General features: G+C 36.1%; 1 protein-coding gene across 2 annotated transcripts in view; it reads right to left on the bottom strand.

Annotated features, from left to right (window-relative positions):
• Positions 1-16,872, bottom strand: part of ADCY7 (adenylate cyclase 7) — a 29,637-nt gene that overhangs the window by 5,131 nt on the left and 7,634 nt on the right. Inside the window, exons 7-20 of one of the 2 annotated variants that reach the window (XM_026856823.1) lie at positions 13,626-13,758; positions 12,143-12,328; positions 11,805-11,848; positions 10,918-10,998; positions 9,831-9,903; positions 8,940-9,037; positions 8,136-8,220; positions 6,416-6,550; positions 5,200-5,262; positions 4,593-4,631; positions 3,005-3,168; positions 1,669-1,750; positions 953-1,108; positions 95-241 (exon numbers count right to left, since the gene is read on the bottom strand). In XM_026856823.1, coding sequence (XP_026712624.1) covers positions 95-241; positions 953-1,108; positions 1,669-1,750; positions 3,005-3,168; positions 4,593-4,631; positions 5,200-5,262; positions 6,416-6,550; positions 8,136-8,220; positions 8,940-9,037; positions 9,831-9,903; positions 10,918-10,998; positions 11,805-11,848; positions 12,143-12,328; positions 13,626-13,758 — 1,486 coding nt within the window. Of the gene's footprint in view, positions 1-94; positions 242-952; positions 1,109-1,668; positions 1,751-3,004; positions 3,169-4,592; positions 4,632-5,199; positions 5,263-6,415; positions 6,554-8,135; positions 8,221-8,939; positions 9,038-9,830; positions 9,904-10,917; positions 10,999-11,804; positions 11,849-12,142; positions 12,329-13,625; positions 13,759-16,872 lie in introns of both variants that reach the window. The other variant, XM_026856824.1, reaches the window with a different exon arrangement.

Here is a 16,872-nt window from a genome sequence, read left to right as displayed (position 1 = left end):
CACCCCCCCACCCCCAATGCTCAAAGATCTAGTGAAACATTTTATTTTGCAGTAAATCCAGTCAGTCCAGTCTTTTTGCCAGAAGCTTAATTACCTCATCAAAATCAGCAATGATTTCATTTAAGAGCCGCAAGCATTCCAGGCCTTCTTTATTGACATCACATTCAGTATAAAACACCTTAAAATCCGGTACCGATGCAAACATGACACAGACACAGTCGTAAGATTGATGGTACCAGTCCTACAGGAAAACAATATAGTCACATGTTATCGGCAGTCACCTTTCACCACAGGTATTCAAAACTATGATTATTGTTTGTAACCAGTAATCAAATTAGTTTTCCTGTGAAATCAACTGCAGTACTTTACAGCGGGCACCTCTTATTTTATCAGAAACATTAACAAAGTTGATTTTCCTAAAGAAAAACTGAGATATCTATGTATATTAAAGATTCTCATCTATTCTGGACACTGCCAGTCTTGACACTTAATAACCATGGGTGTAAAATCAGCAGTATTTACTCTGATGACATGCTAGCAGAGTAAAATGGATGTCTTAAAAGATAAATCATTATCGATTAACTTCTGACGAAGTTGTTACCAAGGAGATACTATCTGTTCCTCAACTAACTTCTTTAAAAAGAAGGCCCATCTTCTCTAGTAAAATATGGTCTTTGGAAAGCAGTATATCCTTTTTAAATATTTGCCAAACTCAAACTGTGTCCTGAAGCCGAACTACCAATTCTGAAAACAGACTTCACAGAGTGACAATAAAAGTGTATTTTTTTTAGGCCATCTGGATAGCAGATTCTTGGTTTCACAGAGGTCTTGGGAGTACAAACAAGATGCAAAGAGTGAAGAACTTTATAATCTTCTGTATGCTTGTTAGCATGACATTCTGTATCTCAGAATTCTAATTTACTGTCCTTCACATAGCAGAGACTAAACATACCTCATTTCGTTTTTCACCAATGAAATATGCAGCAACATGTGCTGGAAGTACATTTTCCAGCAAAAGCCTGTTAACATTCTCCATTGTTTCAAACTGTTCGTGTTCTTTTTTAAACTTATTCTTCCACAGACAATCCAGTCGACAGTAATAGTCAATCTGCAAAGGGACCAAGTACAATAAATAAAATCCATATAATATCTCACTGAAAAATACTAGTTATTTTAAGTGTAGTAGCAATAAAGTTTCTTCAAGGCCTTTTGAGCCTATATAGTTATCTAAGATGTGTTTTGAGAATGAATGTCAGAAAAATACAAAGCAGTCAGCATGAATGAATGCTATTTAAACATCATGTGTATTTACCAAAATGACATTTTATTAACATGGTGATTATTTTTATCTTGAACTACTGTCTTGATTTGAAACAAATACTGACATATAAATACAGATTAATCCAAACTGGAAGAATTTAAAAGTTCTGACTTCTGTAATGCAAACATTATTGAAAAATATAAACATTTTCCCACTTTTTCACAGTGAACGTTTTTGCATTGTCTGTAACTAAGTAGAAGTAAGTATATTACTGACAACTAAGTACAAGAATATAAAAAAACAGATAAAAATTTAGAGCACAATTTCAATGAACAACACTTTTGCATTTTATTTAAATCAACTTGCTGCAAGTAAAAGAACTAACCTATTGCTTTTCAAATACATACCTGTTTTGCAAGTAAAATTAGGGTTATGTAAAATAGAACCAGATACAAATTAGTTGTTATCCTTGGCTCTCTGATGAAAAGCCTGGAAAGAGAAAGCAATACCAAGTCATCTGTATCCTCTAAGAAAATGGAAATGATTAAGGCATGGAGGGGGGGAGCAGGGGCGGGGAGGGGAAGAAGAGCACAGCAGAAGAGGGTGTCTTTATTCAGACATACACCACCAGTGCCATTGTTCATTTGTGCCAGTGGCTGCCTGGTTATCAGTCCTACCCTAGTAATGAGAAAGGATTATCATTCCATTCAGCACATGAACTGTGTTTCATGTAATGACAAAATAGGTGCCGAAACCTTGTTACATAGCTACTGTAGCGATGTTCGGGTAAACACGCCTTTATCTTAATGCAGTCATCTTTATTTCCATCACACTGAGCTGCAGCTTTGCACCCCACACTGCCCCACAAACACACAGCCTTGAAGCAGGAAAAGGAACTTTCTTATTTATAGAACGATGATAACAAATAAAAACCTGAATTGCTAAAACAAAGCCATTAAATCACACCTGTATATGGTTCCATACAAATCTGAGACACCATTCATATCTCCTAGTAAGATCAGTCTGTCTTACCACATCTATTAATGTTCACAAATGCATCAAACTAAATTCTCATGAATAGCCTGGGATTAAGAGGTCAAATTAAGAGCTCCTTTAGACAGCTTAAAAAAGCTTTAAAAAAAGCTGTGCTGACAGCTCACAGTTAGCCTCTGAAAAATAAATTTATTGTAATCTTCAGCTAAAAGACTATGCTGAGAATCTGAGAAAGACCTACAAATGAAAAGTAAAACCCTTCCAAGTGATTTCTCTTTAAATATAGTTTATTCAATTAAATCAGGTAAATTGCTGTTACTTTTCAAAATATGTCCATTTAGTAAGGTAAGTAAATGAGTTCACTATCCTACTGACTAGCAATGTCTCACAAGCAGAGCTTGAGCATCACTCTTAGCAAGACTTTTCTTCATAGTTTAACAGAAGATCAACTTTATTATGAGATTAATATTCTATCCCCTAGTCTTTAATGTAAGCTAAGCTTTCAGAGATCTCAGAAGCCTTACTACAGAATTTTTCAGAACACACATTCTTTAAAAAAAAAAAAAAAGAAAATTTTAAAAAAAGGTTGTATGGTCTAATATGATTTCCATGTCATTAACTTTACAGGAAGGTTTGTAACGTCTGACTTACATGACTGATATTTCAATATTCCAGTAAGTGTACAAAAATATAACAAACACCTCCTTTAATCAAATATTATTGTCAATTATAAGAAACTTTACACTGCACCTGGTACTGTTGCCATAGAAGTTCAAGTTTCTGTGCTGAAGGGTATTAAAAATGATGAGGTACACAGTCACAGCAATGGACAGGAGGAGAACTTTGAGCTCGAAGCTCATTTGAAGAAATACCGAGCAAGCAATGAACCCCAATATGCAGCAGTAAGCATAGTACTGTAAAAGAAGAATTTAAAGAGCAGTTGCATTATTCAGGCTTTATACCTAAGAGACTTTCAAAACAGAGCAAATACTAAGTTCATTATAAGTTTAATTTAAATAGAATAAATTACAATCACTTGCTAAATACACTTAAAGCTTTATTTTTAGTTGCACTAGAAGCCTGCACTTAATACTTTCTTAGTTATTTTTTAAATTTTTTGAAGACAAACAAAAACCATCACACCTACATAAGCAGTGTCAGATTAAAAATAAAGTGTTGAGAATTTATCTTCTGAAGGCTATTAATTCAAGCAATTATTATTTAAAGTTCAAGACTAACCTAAAGTAGATCACAGTCCAGTGAACAGGCTCTGAACCAGGAACTCCAGCATTCTGGCCCTATTTCTGACCTCTTTCTGACAGTGTAACCTTAAGCAGATACTACATTTCCATCTCCCCCACCTGTAACATGTGACGACTGTGACCTGTTATTCTACCTTAGACACAGCTGCTTCATAAGAACTTTGATGCTAATAACCATTATCAAGATAGGGCCATTACCTAGTGGAATTACTGAAAAAATTCCCCAAGGAATCGCAGGTCAGGAGAGGTGTCAGGAGAGGTCAGCATGCAGCTGGGAGCATTAAAACTGTCAGGTGGTACAAAGTGCATTGCGCAGACAGGATCGCTCCCTGCAGACACCCACAGAGGTCTAAGACGCTGAGCTAGCATACTCTAGACTACAAGCAACTCCAAAATTACCTCAGCTTCTGCTCCTCAAGAGTTTCTTTATGTACAAAGCACAGTTTTTCACCCATAATAGCATAGACCTAACAAAGATCGGGGAGATTAGCTAACAGTTAACATTTCTAACTGAAGTGAGTGAAACCAGAACAATTTATGGGGCAACTCGGGATCAGAGCCCATATAGTAACATATAGGAACTACAGGTACATATAGTTATTATAGTAACATATAGTAACTATACCAGCTCCGTCCTCCTAACTGCTTGGAGTCTAACCTCCAAACCAACACTCATAGTTACAGCCCTGAAGCCAAACCTCTGAAAAAGAAACCACTATGTAGAGAACACTGACACAGGTCTGTTGGCCATTTAAACCCTTTCACTCTTTCAAGATACTTTACTAGGACACTGGCAAGTACACCTTTCATTTCTCAAACACAATCATTATCCTGTTCTGCTTTCTCCTCAGAGTTTTAGATCTACTTTTAAGTCTGAAATGTCAAAAAATTACAATGCCATACATCATGCAGCACAGCAACAGCACATGAAACATCTTGATTTGATTAATAACTTTTCTGCTGTCAGATACTTTAAAAAAGATGTGTTTTATACAGCAGCAGAACCTGCCAGTTGTCAGTATTATATACAAAATTCAAAGATCTGGGTTTTAAAGTAACATGTATTCACTACTTACAGTTTCTTCAATGCAGGATTGAGTTGTGTTTCCAAAAGGCTGATTTACAGACATGCAAGAACAGAAAATTACCAGATGAGTACAAAGTGCATTATATATATACACGTAACATTGTTTGCCATAAGGACTTGAATGAAAGGGTCCTCACACAACCTGCTGTGCACTGTTCAAAAACATGTCCATCATCTAAAGGGGTGGCCAGGTGACAAAAGAGCATCCCAAACATTTGGATGATCTCAAAACAGAATGCTACTTTGGGATTAAAAAATAAAAAATGAAACTCTCCCAAATAATCCTTTTATGTCATTACTAAATGCTGAATCTATCCTTACAGAAATGCTAGAGAACACCCATCAAAGGTGCTGAGTAACCAAAATAAGCCAAGACTTCAGCTTTATCCACAAGTACTCCAGACTTTTCAAAATCCCTAGAAGAGGCACAGTAAATCCATAGCTAATGATAGAAAATATCCCTAGAACTGCCTGGTGGCACGAGCAAGTCTTTGTGTTCAATGATTTAAATATCCTATCTTTATAAAAAAAGATATCAAACTGCTGCCATCCATGACTCACTTCATTTTAATCTTAGAAATTAAGACAGTACTCACATAGGTGGTAGCACACAGGTCATTAGATCCAGTAAAGTTTGCAGGTTTGTTCTTTTCAGTAGTCTTGATATATTGGGGAAAAAAAACCCAACAACAAAACCACCATAGAAACTTGTTAGCATGTAGTCACTAAAATTTTAAGTTTTTTCTCCATATAGTATACAATGAATCCTGACCTAGTTGCCCTTTCAGTGCTACTGCAATATAAATGTTGAAATACAATGATATGCCATATAGGTGTATGAAACATACATGCACACACAAGGTGCAAAAGGGTTAAAACTGTCAAGTATTTCCTCACTTACTTTTAAATTTTGGGTAAAGTTGCATATTATGGCTATATTAATCTAACAGCTAACGTGGTTCTGTCTCACCCTCAGTTTAACAGCTGCTGTTCCTCCTTCTTTAGGCTGTCTCTGGTGGTGTTCATATGACACCACTGAGAGTCAATTCAAAAAAAGAACCCTACAAAAGAAAAATTAACACCTTCCGCAGTATAGCTTTCAGAATAAACTCCCTGTGGAATCAGAATAATGGCAGACCAAGCATGTGGAATCAGAAGGACATCACTTTTAGTAGCTAGCTATCAGACAGTTTTAACTGTTAACATCATGAGTCACATAAAGCTACAGCACAGTGGCCTTGAGCATGAGGTTATTCCACAGAGCTATTTGCAGATGTATGTACTCCAGGTGCAATACAACACTCAAACTAAAGTTAAAAGACGGACACCATTTGCATCTTAGTCTAGCAGTAACTACCCTCAACGTCTTAGGCTTTAGAAGAGAGCCAAGCTATATCCACCCTTTCTCCATCTGCACTATTACTGGCTAGTGCAAACAGCGCAACAAACTGCTTAATAACTTCTACCTGCTACAGCCAAACATTTAAACTTGCATTAAGAAAAAAGGAAGACCATCTTAGTGATGAGGACTACAGTCCAAAGTAATTATAAATGCCAACTTGAAAGCAAGGAAAGATGGTGTAAACTAGAACTCAAGTCTATCACATGTACTTTTAGTTCTACGGACTGGGAGTTTTTACTTTTAATGCTTTTACATGACACCATGCATTATCCTTGCATAAATCAACTCGTGAATCAGACATTAGAAAAAGCAGCAAAAAGCACAGTATTGACAAAAAGAATAAAGGAAGTTACTTAAACTGTCAATGTTACAGTAAGTTCACAGAATGAAGATAATGCAATGACACTTACCAAATTAAAAATGGCTATAACCAGCAAGGCACCTATAGTGATGACTGCTAAAGGAAGCCTAAGTAAAGGCATTGTTTCCACCTTTTCTGAGATAACACAAAGATGACGTAGGAAAGGCCACTGTTCTGAGCAACACTTCTGTAAACAAAATTAGTTTATTTCAGTAACAGGGATAACACTTTGATACATGGGAAGAAATATCTCTAAATATAAAATACTTTTTCTCTGCAGGAGTGTCAAGAGTCGTCATTGAAATCCTACTGTAGAACTCTGAATCTAGTCATTCAGATTAAACACCTAATGTCTTTCCACAACTGAAAATAGAGATAATGCTTCCTTATTTCAAAGGGGCTGAGTGCTAACATTTTCGGAATTTCTGCTTTAGAAATACAAAATGATCTGATTGATCGTTACTAAAAATATAGTGATAACCTATGTCGTACTTTTTAATCACAGAGCTATAATATAGTACACTTTCAGATTACTAAACTGAAATCAATCACAGTCCTATTTCTTGCCACCCTTATATCCTCCATTTCTTGCTGTAGAGAAAAATACCTAGTAAAGCATATACTTTTAATGATGGGAAGCACTATTCAAGAATACTATACCAAAACACTCCCAGCATAAAGTTCAATGCAATCTTGGAATTTTCTTTTTCTTTTCTGCATGTGTTTTTACAAATGTAGAAACCATGCGTGCATACATATACACACACCTCTTTCCCTCTACGTAGACACACATATATAAAAATATACAAAAATCTATCCACTCATATATATAGAAACACCATACAAACATAAAATCCATACATGCTACCTAACTGTACTTTTAAATTAATCATAAGACTTTATTCCATGTACAGAGTGCAATTTTTTTTTTTTTTCCCCTTTTACACAATTTGAAGCTGGCTCTGTAAGAGACATTTCTTCCTGTGGCAGTTTTCCAGTAAGACCACCATGACCACGCTTGCAATGGGATAATGATGCCATGTTCTCAACAGAGCTTCCAAATCCCCTCTCACCCTTGGTCTGGTACAACATAAATTTGGTGAGTGTAAGAAACTCTCTTAAATCCCTTCCCTCTCCCACTCCTGCCTCCAGACAGTTCTGGGACTGGAGAAGGATTTTTTTTTTTTTAATCATTGAACTCTATGTCACTCTATTTTTTTTAACAGTAATTGCACACACTTAATAATGCAAAGAAAATGGACCTGCATATGTAATGTGTCCTAACTGATGTAATGGTGTGTTTGGAATTCTAACAGTTATGAAATTGTTGTTGATAAATTATTCATATGTTTGTAATTTTCATCTGACTTTATAAACAATTATGAAAACTAACCTTGCATTCAAACTTATCTTGCTTTTAATATTGTTTCCAGTATAGGAAATATCAGGGTTTACAACCAAAATTACTTTTAAGGACAAACATAAAAATAAATTAAAAAAACCCCAACCTCACTTAGCAAGTCTTAGTATCTTCCTACTCCCCCCTACCCATCTATTCTGGCATCCAAATAATTCTGAATTACAGTGAGGATTTTCAGACATTAAAATCTATTTCAGGCAATTAAATTTTCTGGTAAGATGAGGTTTAAGGCTCCTGTAACTCCTCCTGAAATTAACAGCTTAACTCATCATCCTAAAAGATCAACCAAGTTGTCAAATTATATTCATCCACTTTTGAAAAAGGAAGCTTTTTATTTATATAAACTTACCATAAACTTATCAGCAAAGCACACAAGCAAAATAAGTACAATGATGACTGCAACAATGCCAAAGGAAATTCCTAGTTTTGCAGTTCTAAACAGGAGAGAAAGCATTAAACAAACCAGTGTTAAATGAAAAAAATTTTCAAACCATAATTCAGACTAATGTGTGCTAACAGTGGTTCTCTAAATTTAAATATAGTTTTTCTTCTAATAGCACTGGATGGCCATAACATTGCACAGGTTATTGTTGCTCTGTTGCACAAATACTACTTTAAGATACTCTACTCCTCACTGACAGCCTGAACCACTACCCCATGCATAAACCACATGGAAATTGCACTGCAACAGCCATGAAAAACAAATAGGCCATAAACTTCAGAATTATCAAACATCTGCTTTCTTGGAAGTATGAGAACAAGCTCAAAGTTTCCTCCTTGAATCTCTACAGACAAAGGATCACTGAGCACATTTTAACCAGCTAATCCCATTTTTCTATTGCTCACTCCATGCTTACAGCCAACTATTCCTATAAAATAGTATTTCTCACTTAACTGAACATCTCCCTGTGTGTACTAAGGTAACGCAATATTAAAGAAGTATTTCTACTTTATTTCCATACTGATATCTAGGCTCTCATACCAACAACGTGAATGCACTCCTTTATTAAGGGGTAAATTAGTCCTAAGAGGTGTACGTTTCTTAAATGTAAACCCTCAGGAACTGCAAAAGACTAAGAAGTTTCATGCACATGAGTTTTACTTTAGCTGTTGGTTAATTTGAATTATAAATTATTAAAATATTGACACTTACTTTGGCATTATAAACATCTGTACCAGAAATATACAGAGGAACACAAAACTGGCACATGTGAAGTAACTCTTCAGTTTTAGAATAGGAATGGTGCGATACTGAAACACAGATTATAATAAAATTTAAGAATAATTCCAGGGGGTTTTTTTAATTCATTACATTTTTGAGATGACACATATAGTTAAATTTATACTCTACTATTAAAAATATATGTAGAACTAAAAGCGAACAAAAGAAAACCACCAAATAAAATTCACTTGAACATCTGTCAAGAAAAATAGCCCAGTCCAAAGGATAATTTCAGAGGGAAACTCCGAAGGATTTCAGAGGGAAATCCACTGAGTATGTAAATCAGCACTTCACAGGTGCACAGCCAAAATCTTTATGAATAAAGGCTATACACAGAAGTAAACCTAAAGCGTATACATACACCCCCTCCGCAGTAACTACACACAGTACACCACAGCGCAGTAAGAACAGTTATTCAAACAGAAAAATTACACTGTACCTAACAAATAACAGTATTATACTTGGATTGAAACAACTGCAGAAAGCATTTCCCTTATGGATGCAGAAATACTTTTTTTTATAAATCTCATTACTATACGAAGTATTCTCAAAAGTAAAGTTGCCAAACTCCTACCAGCTATAGCAAGAATTTAACCACAGATTAGAGACAATCTCTTTTAATCTACAGAATTATCATTCTCAAGGAAGAATGACCCACTCAAATCAGGAGATCTGCTTTCCGTTAGTTACCAAAAACCTCTCTGGATGTGCAGTCACCTCCAGAATCCAATTTCAGAATGAAAACAGATAGTTTCAAATACATTCTTAAGCTGCTCTGAAGTGCCAATCAAAACCAGAAAGGATTATTTTGCTTTTACCAACCTCTTTTTCAAGACCAGGTTCTGCAAAAATCAGTGAAAATCCACAGAAGTCATCTGATTTGCCACACCACGGACTGCATTCAGAAACACATGTTACAAAAGGTCTGCAACAGGCCAAGGAGAGTATGCAAAAGCATTGCCATAGTTGAGACTCAACAGTTTACAGTGCGGACGTGCCAGTGTTTCACACACATTTGACAGCTCTGCAAGGTCTTTATGTTTCATAGTATAACATAAGCAGTTACAGTTTTATATAGCTGACAGGCAGATCCAGAACACTCTCACAGACAGCAGCGTCTGCCAGTTACAAGTAAAATATAACCCCAGACCTTCACTAAAGTTTAAAAATAATAAAGTGTAATAGCAGATGTTAGCAAGGGCTCACAGCCTCAAAAGACTTCTCCTAAATAATATCAGGTACCTATTAGGAATAGCTGAGGTACAGTGATAACAGCCTTGCTATAGCTTAGATGACAGAAAGAGGTTTTTTCCCTAAATTCACTGGTTTACATTTGATAGGACTTAAATACTGTGTTTTTAAAAAACAACCAACAAGTTGGCTGTGTTTGTGTGTTTTCAAATGCAAATATAGTGCCAAATGCACCACCTGCTACTGCTAGACCATTTTACCTTCAGCGAACCAGACACTAAAGCAATTTTATTACTACATCCAAAACTGTGTTTCGACTTTATACTCAGGTTTTGATCAGGATTGCATGCCATTTCCTGACACATCTTATTTTAATAAACAGAACACAAACATTAACTTCCTATCCCAGTTCAGCTCATTACTTCAGACAGTCATAAGAAACAAAGCAATAATTTTGCTATTTCATAGTGCTATACTACATTGAACAGCTAGACTAACCATTGGCTTCCTGCTATAATAATGCAGTAATACTCATTATATTCAAATTAAAACCAAGGAATTAAAATAAGTAAAAAAACAAACAAAGACCAAAAAAAGACAAGACAAAAATCCCGGTAACTTTTAATTTTCGAGAAGCAAATTTTATATCTAGACTTAAAATTGAGAATGCAGGTTATTCTCAAAGAAAAGGTGAAGAAAAAAATAAAATACTGCATACTTAGTTGAACTGAGGCCCTCAATGGTTGACATCATTTCATCATAAATATCTTCCTCTATCCTTCCCTTCTGGGATGAATTTCTGAGAATGAAATGAAGTCCACGTCACAAATGCTATTCAGAAACAATGAATGGCTACAGAGGACCGCCCTTCCTCAGTACGCAATTGGGTAAGCTATCAAGGAAAAGCTAAACAAGAATGCCCCAAACTGACAAATGTATACATCCACCAGCACTTCACTAAGCATTTCTCTAGTTACTCAAATCATGCATTCTTTAAGACAATATTTTGATAAACTAGGAGAATGCTTCATAAGCTAAAATCATCTACTTGGTTAACTCAGTGACACAGGTACCATTGAAGCAATTCTACATATGCCAATTCTTCATTACACAACAATAGCACACATTAATGCTACTAACCAAAGACATAACTTGTTAAATATGTTAAGCTGTATTTATTTTGTACTATAATACTTACAAACAAATCTAGCATCTATAAGTGAGAAAACTAAAAGCTGAGTTAGCACAAGCAGTTAAAATATATGCATGTATACAATATATGAGTTGCTTTGACTTGTTTTCCATCACTCCTTAGGTCTCTTACTTCCCTACTCCCTTCTATCCTGCTACAGCCCATAAAACAAAATACAGCCTGAATGACTGAGGGGCCAGTAAGACCAAGGTAGGGAAACTCCTTTTAGTCTGCTCACAACAAATGTGAGTTGAGTAGTCTTTTAAAGGCCAAAGATCTAGCTTAATCATTCTAGTGCAGGAATACCACACACAGAGTGATTAATCAACCAAAAGATCACATGCTTACAGTACACTGAATTGCAAGAGAAGCACATGATTACGTATTTTAAAAAAAGAAAGTACTTGACAAACCTATCAGAAGTTCTCTGGCGCCCAGTGGAACACAAAGGTATTTCCTAAATCAAATAAGGAATTCAGAGTAAGTTACACACTCAGTAAATGGTGAACAACTATTGAGATTAAACCTCAGGAAGCTGCCAAAAACATTTTTATTCACAAATAAAAATCAAGAACCATTCTCATGGAAAGGCTTACAGAATCAACCCTTTCCAGCAATATTTTCTTGCACAGATACCTTCTTAGTTCTATGTACACATTTGACACCAAGAGTAACAGCAGAAATTCAGCCACAAAACCCCATTATTTTCTGTTTGCAATTATAGGATAACAATCACTACTTCAAACCTCACCTTTCTTCGCCTTCCTTGTGAACTTGAAGAGTCACTGCTCACACTTTCTCTGTGGTTCAGGTGGGCAAAGGGCCTGGCTGCTCCCCAGGACTCTAAATAACGTGTCATCCGAACGGATGCTCGCATCTTCAGCCCATCATTAACTCTTGTTTTAGGGAGATGATTATTTGATATGCATTGTTTGGACTAAGAGAAAAAACACACTTATTTAGAAACAGAAAATTATACAAAGTACTATGAAATTAAGCACCTGAGTGGTTTAGCACTATACAATCTAGCTATTTAGTAGGACTCTAAATGACTATCAGCAATGTGCCAGACAACCTCAATTCCTTTATCTCATTTAATTAATGTGAGCTAAAGCAAATCATGACATAATAAATTTGCTGTAGCTGCCTTTACAAGCCTTTCCTTGTAACACTACAACATTCAAACTTCCTGGTTTATTTATGATGATGTGAAAGATCACAGGATCTTATGAACAGATACCATTTCCTTACAGTCAGCACAACAGCAGGGGAAAAAGTTTCCCAATTCCTGGGCTAGGGCGTATCAAACCAGTGGTTAGGAAAAGAACCCACAAGTTACAGTCTCAACATTAGATTAGATCCCTACATCACATGTGAAGAGTCAGGTAGTATATACACGGTATAGAGCAATACCCCGTGGGTCTACAAGGCAGCTAAAACTACAGAATAAACCAATACATCAATGACTGGTTATTTTCTACCATTTCACAGGTATCTTCAAATGAGCAGGGACCATTTTAATAGACTTAGATCCTGGTTCTGAGAATATGTGCTATGTACATGTAGGGGGTGTTGCAGTGTTTACTACACAAAACGTGCAACAAAGAAAAAATTAAGTCCTTGCTAATTAAAAGTGGCTCGATACTGTTCCTTCCTTTAAAGATTCTGAAGGAAATGTTTGTCATTTTCATTTTTTTTCTTTTGAAATATTTTACCTATCAACCACAAGTCAGTTCGAAATAGCAATACTCCAGGTGTTTGAAGTTACCAGGCTCTGAGGGGGCAACCAACAGTTGCTAACTTTATACCTTGAAAAGGTGAATCTCACATCTAAAATAGTGAGGAAGAAGATATCAGAAGCTATTTTACAGAGAATATTTTAGCTGAAAGTGGCCACACAGTACAGATATTCTTTCATGACTTCATCCCACCTTCTGACCTGGATTTGTGCGAGACACACTTCAAACAAATACATAATCAAATATGTATTTTTACTCTAAGTGGACTACTAAGGAGTTTCAGCATAACACTTATTACCTTCAAGCTAACAGAAATGTCATAAAACACTAGGATGTGCTTTCAGATCTGAAGTTCCAAATCTAGACTACTCAGAGGGCTCATACCATGCTTTAATTCTGTTCCTGATTTAAAAGGTGTGTGCACCACAGACACCTGTGTGCTTAAAATTTATGTATATATTTGATTAATATACATGTTTAAAAACATGCACATACCCTTGGATCAACCACTAAGTAGGTTTTGATATTCATGGATTCAAGGTAAGGATCCCTCAGGTGTCCATTTCCTTCTTCTACTTCATAAGCTTTGCCCAGGTGATTTAATGTTGCTTCAGTGATGTGTACACGGCTGAGAAGGGGAGAAAGAAAAAGACACCCAAACACTCACCAGAAAGGTCACATTAAGCATTTTGTTTACATTTCAATGGCCACTGCTGACATTTCTGCTTTTCAGCCATCTTTCCCTTTGTCAGCCAACTGCAAAATCCTGCCAGTACTTAAAAACCATATTTGCAGTCCTTTACCGCAGTTTTTTGTTGAACACCTTTCATAGCAAATATGCTAAAAAACACTTCACAAAATGAGGCAGGATCAACATAAAATTCAATTGAAATAAGCAGGGACATACAAGAAACAAGAAGAAATGTGATCAAAGGAGATCTGATGACTGACAGGACAGACTCACAGGCAGGTTGCTTCAGATGACAAAAGCTGTGGGGAAAGCTCACAAAACACAAGTGAGGACTGTCGTGTGCTAGAAATGCATGGGGAGGGGAGGAGATGCTTACAAAGTCAGGAAAAAAGTTTGAAAAGGGTTTTTTGTCATCTAGGAGGATAATCCTGAAAGTCTGTCTTTTCTGACTGAAACAATCAGAGGAGAGCATAACACAGCAGCAACAGTAACACACTTCTAAGGGGGGAAGCTAGTATTTTTCTGCACATATTCACACTTTCCCTTAAATGTTACTTAGCTCAGTATCCTGAATCACATATTTCCATATAAATTACAAGTAATGTCTTTCCATAGAATTTCTCAACAGTAGACTTGAGTGTGTTCATAAAATAGCATTTATTATAGTCTACTTTCTCATTGTTCATCACATAGTTTTTCTCTTTTCTTTGAGAGAGGGGGTTAAACACCATGCTGTTGGTCCTACAATCTGTCAGCACAGAGCTGGGAATAGAACATTTCCAGAATGGAAGCTGACAGCATGCAGCACTCCATCCTAACTACAGAGAGCACCAGGATTGCTGTCCCACCAGCCTCGACTTTCTTACACTGCATGTAGGTTTGCCTGAAGATAACTTAGACAAGATCTGGAGACCACTGGCTGTGGCTTCCCACAAGGAAGAACAAAAAATTCTTCAATACTTTTGGAGCCAGAAGGTAAGAGTTCTGGAATATAGAGGATCCATATTTTTATATGTTCACTGGTAATTGTCTCAAAAAACCTGTTTTTTCAATTACCTTGATGATGTAGTTTTGCAATCAAGGTGAACATTCAACTCTGAAATTTTAAAGCTTCCATTTTCTCCCATAGAGATGAGGCATACTGGGTGATGTCTGTATTAACTGAGCCTTAAAACACAGTCGTGTACTGCAGCAAGTTTTCTGTGGTGTTCCACTTATTTCAAAAGGCAGAACATTTGTTCGCTATCCACCATTTTCTATTTTACCAAGCTTCCTCTCCCCTCTTCCTCAAATCACACACTGCTGTAGTACATTTCAGATCTTACTGCAAACTTCTTTCCATTTAAATTAGTACGCCGATAATTTCTCAGCAGTTGCTAATGTGTACTGGATTCCAGGATCAGCACACAACCAAAAGCTGCTACTGCTAAAGCTGCCTCTCAAAGGCAAGCTGTAACACGCACTATGGCACTTACCACGCTAGTACAGCACACTTAACATACTGCATTCAACTTCCTAGGCTAACAGGCCTGAGAATAACACATTCTGATCTTTCAGGCATATACATATTAGAGGGAATTGGTCATAAATACTTTTTAAATTTTGGTTTTATGCTAGTCCTTTTGCTTTACTAGCATATTACACTGTTATGAATGCAAATAACTTTTAAAATTGGGAAGACACAGAAGGATACTCTGTCTATGGAAATAAAATATTTATAAAGCTAAAAGTGTTCCTGCATCATTCCAAAAATCTTTAGAATTCCTTCATTTACAGAAACCCAAAATATATATACTTCCTATTTTAAATAAAAACCCTCCTACTGCTCCTAAGGACAAAACCTCTGCTCCCAAAGGAGCAGTAGCAGCCAACACTGGAATGGGGAATCCTGGACACATCATTTTTCATCAGAGCATCAAACAAATACTTGTATAATGAACAGAAACCCTTCGTCCCTGTGAGGCGCAGTCTTCCACAAGTGCAAGGTTTCCTCTGGCTAGTTTTGAAACACATGATAAGTGACTGCTAGACATGTACAGATGTAGGACGTATTAAGTGTAATGTTTCTGAATCAACATGACAAGCTAAACCAGCTTTATTCTTTAACAGATTATTAAACATAAGCACAAAGAATGTAATGGAATAATCAAAGTTTTCAAGATTAGGTGATGATCCTCAATGTGACTAAGAAAAGTATGTTTTCATGTCATATTCAGTCATGTTGTTTGCTTTACCAACAAAAGAAACTTTACAACTCTGTATTCTTGTTTAATCATGCTGAGTCAACACAATAAAACACTCAACCTGGATGGTATTGCAACTATTAACCAAGCTCCAATTAGGTTGTTTTTCTGTTTCGGTCACCAATGCAAGAAAATAATTTGATATTCGTATCCCCTTATCACTTTGCAGAAATTAATTTTTAAGTTACAAGTGTATACCTAAAAGCTGAGGCATTGATAAGAAACCATATAATGTCAATGGTTAGAATCACTTTCCATAATGCTTAAACATATACCCACATGAATGCCATTCAATAAATAAGTACAAATTTGCACAGACTACTAAGAATCTACACAACCATGGTCTCATTTGGGAATGAAAAAAAGGCAACTCTTAATATATTCTTTTTTGGTGCAGGCTACCACAAAAAAAAAGATGTGTTTTAGCTGGATTGTAATCCCCAAATTCAATTTAGAAAATTTAAAAAAAAAAAAAAGCCTGTACTTTCCTATGAGGAACATACAAAATGGTGTGTGTTTTTTTAAAACATTTATATTTGTCCTTTTCAATGAGCATCTTAAAATAGGCAGCATGAATATTAACTTCAGAACTAATTCTCTGCACTACTGAGCAACACAGGGCAAGTTACGCTAGTGCTTGGCCTCAGCTCTTCCGCTCAGGACCACTCACTTTTCCTCCTGTTCTGCCCATGACAAATGCTACACAGAGAGAATACGCAACAACCAACAGCTGCAAATTCACCTTGCTTGGATGCTCCTCATCAGGCTGCGTTTTAATATCCAAGTTATTTGTGGGTTGGGGGGCGGG

This window comes from Athene cunicularia (genome assembly GCF_003259725.1).
Source record: "Athene cunicularia isolate RWA chromosome 11 unlocalized genomic scaffold, athCun1 chr11_part1, whole genome shotgun sequence".
Classification (NCBI taxonomy): domain Eukaryota; kingdom Metazoa; phylum Chordata; class Aves; order Strigiformes; family Strigidae; genus Athene; species Athene cunicularia.
This window is presented reverse-complemented; position numbering and strand designations above follow the sequence as displayed.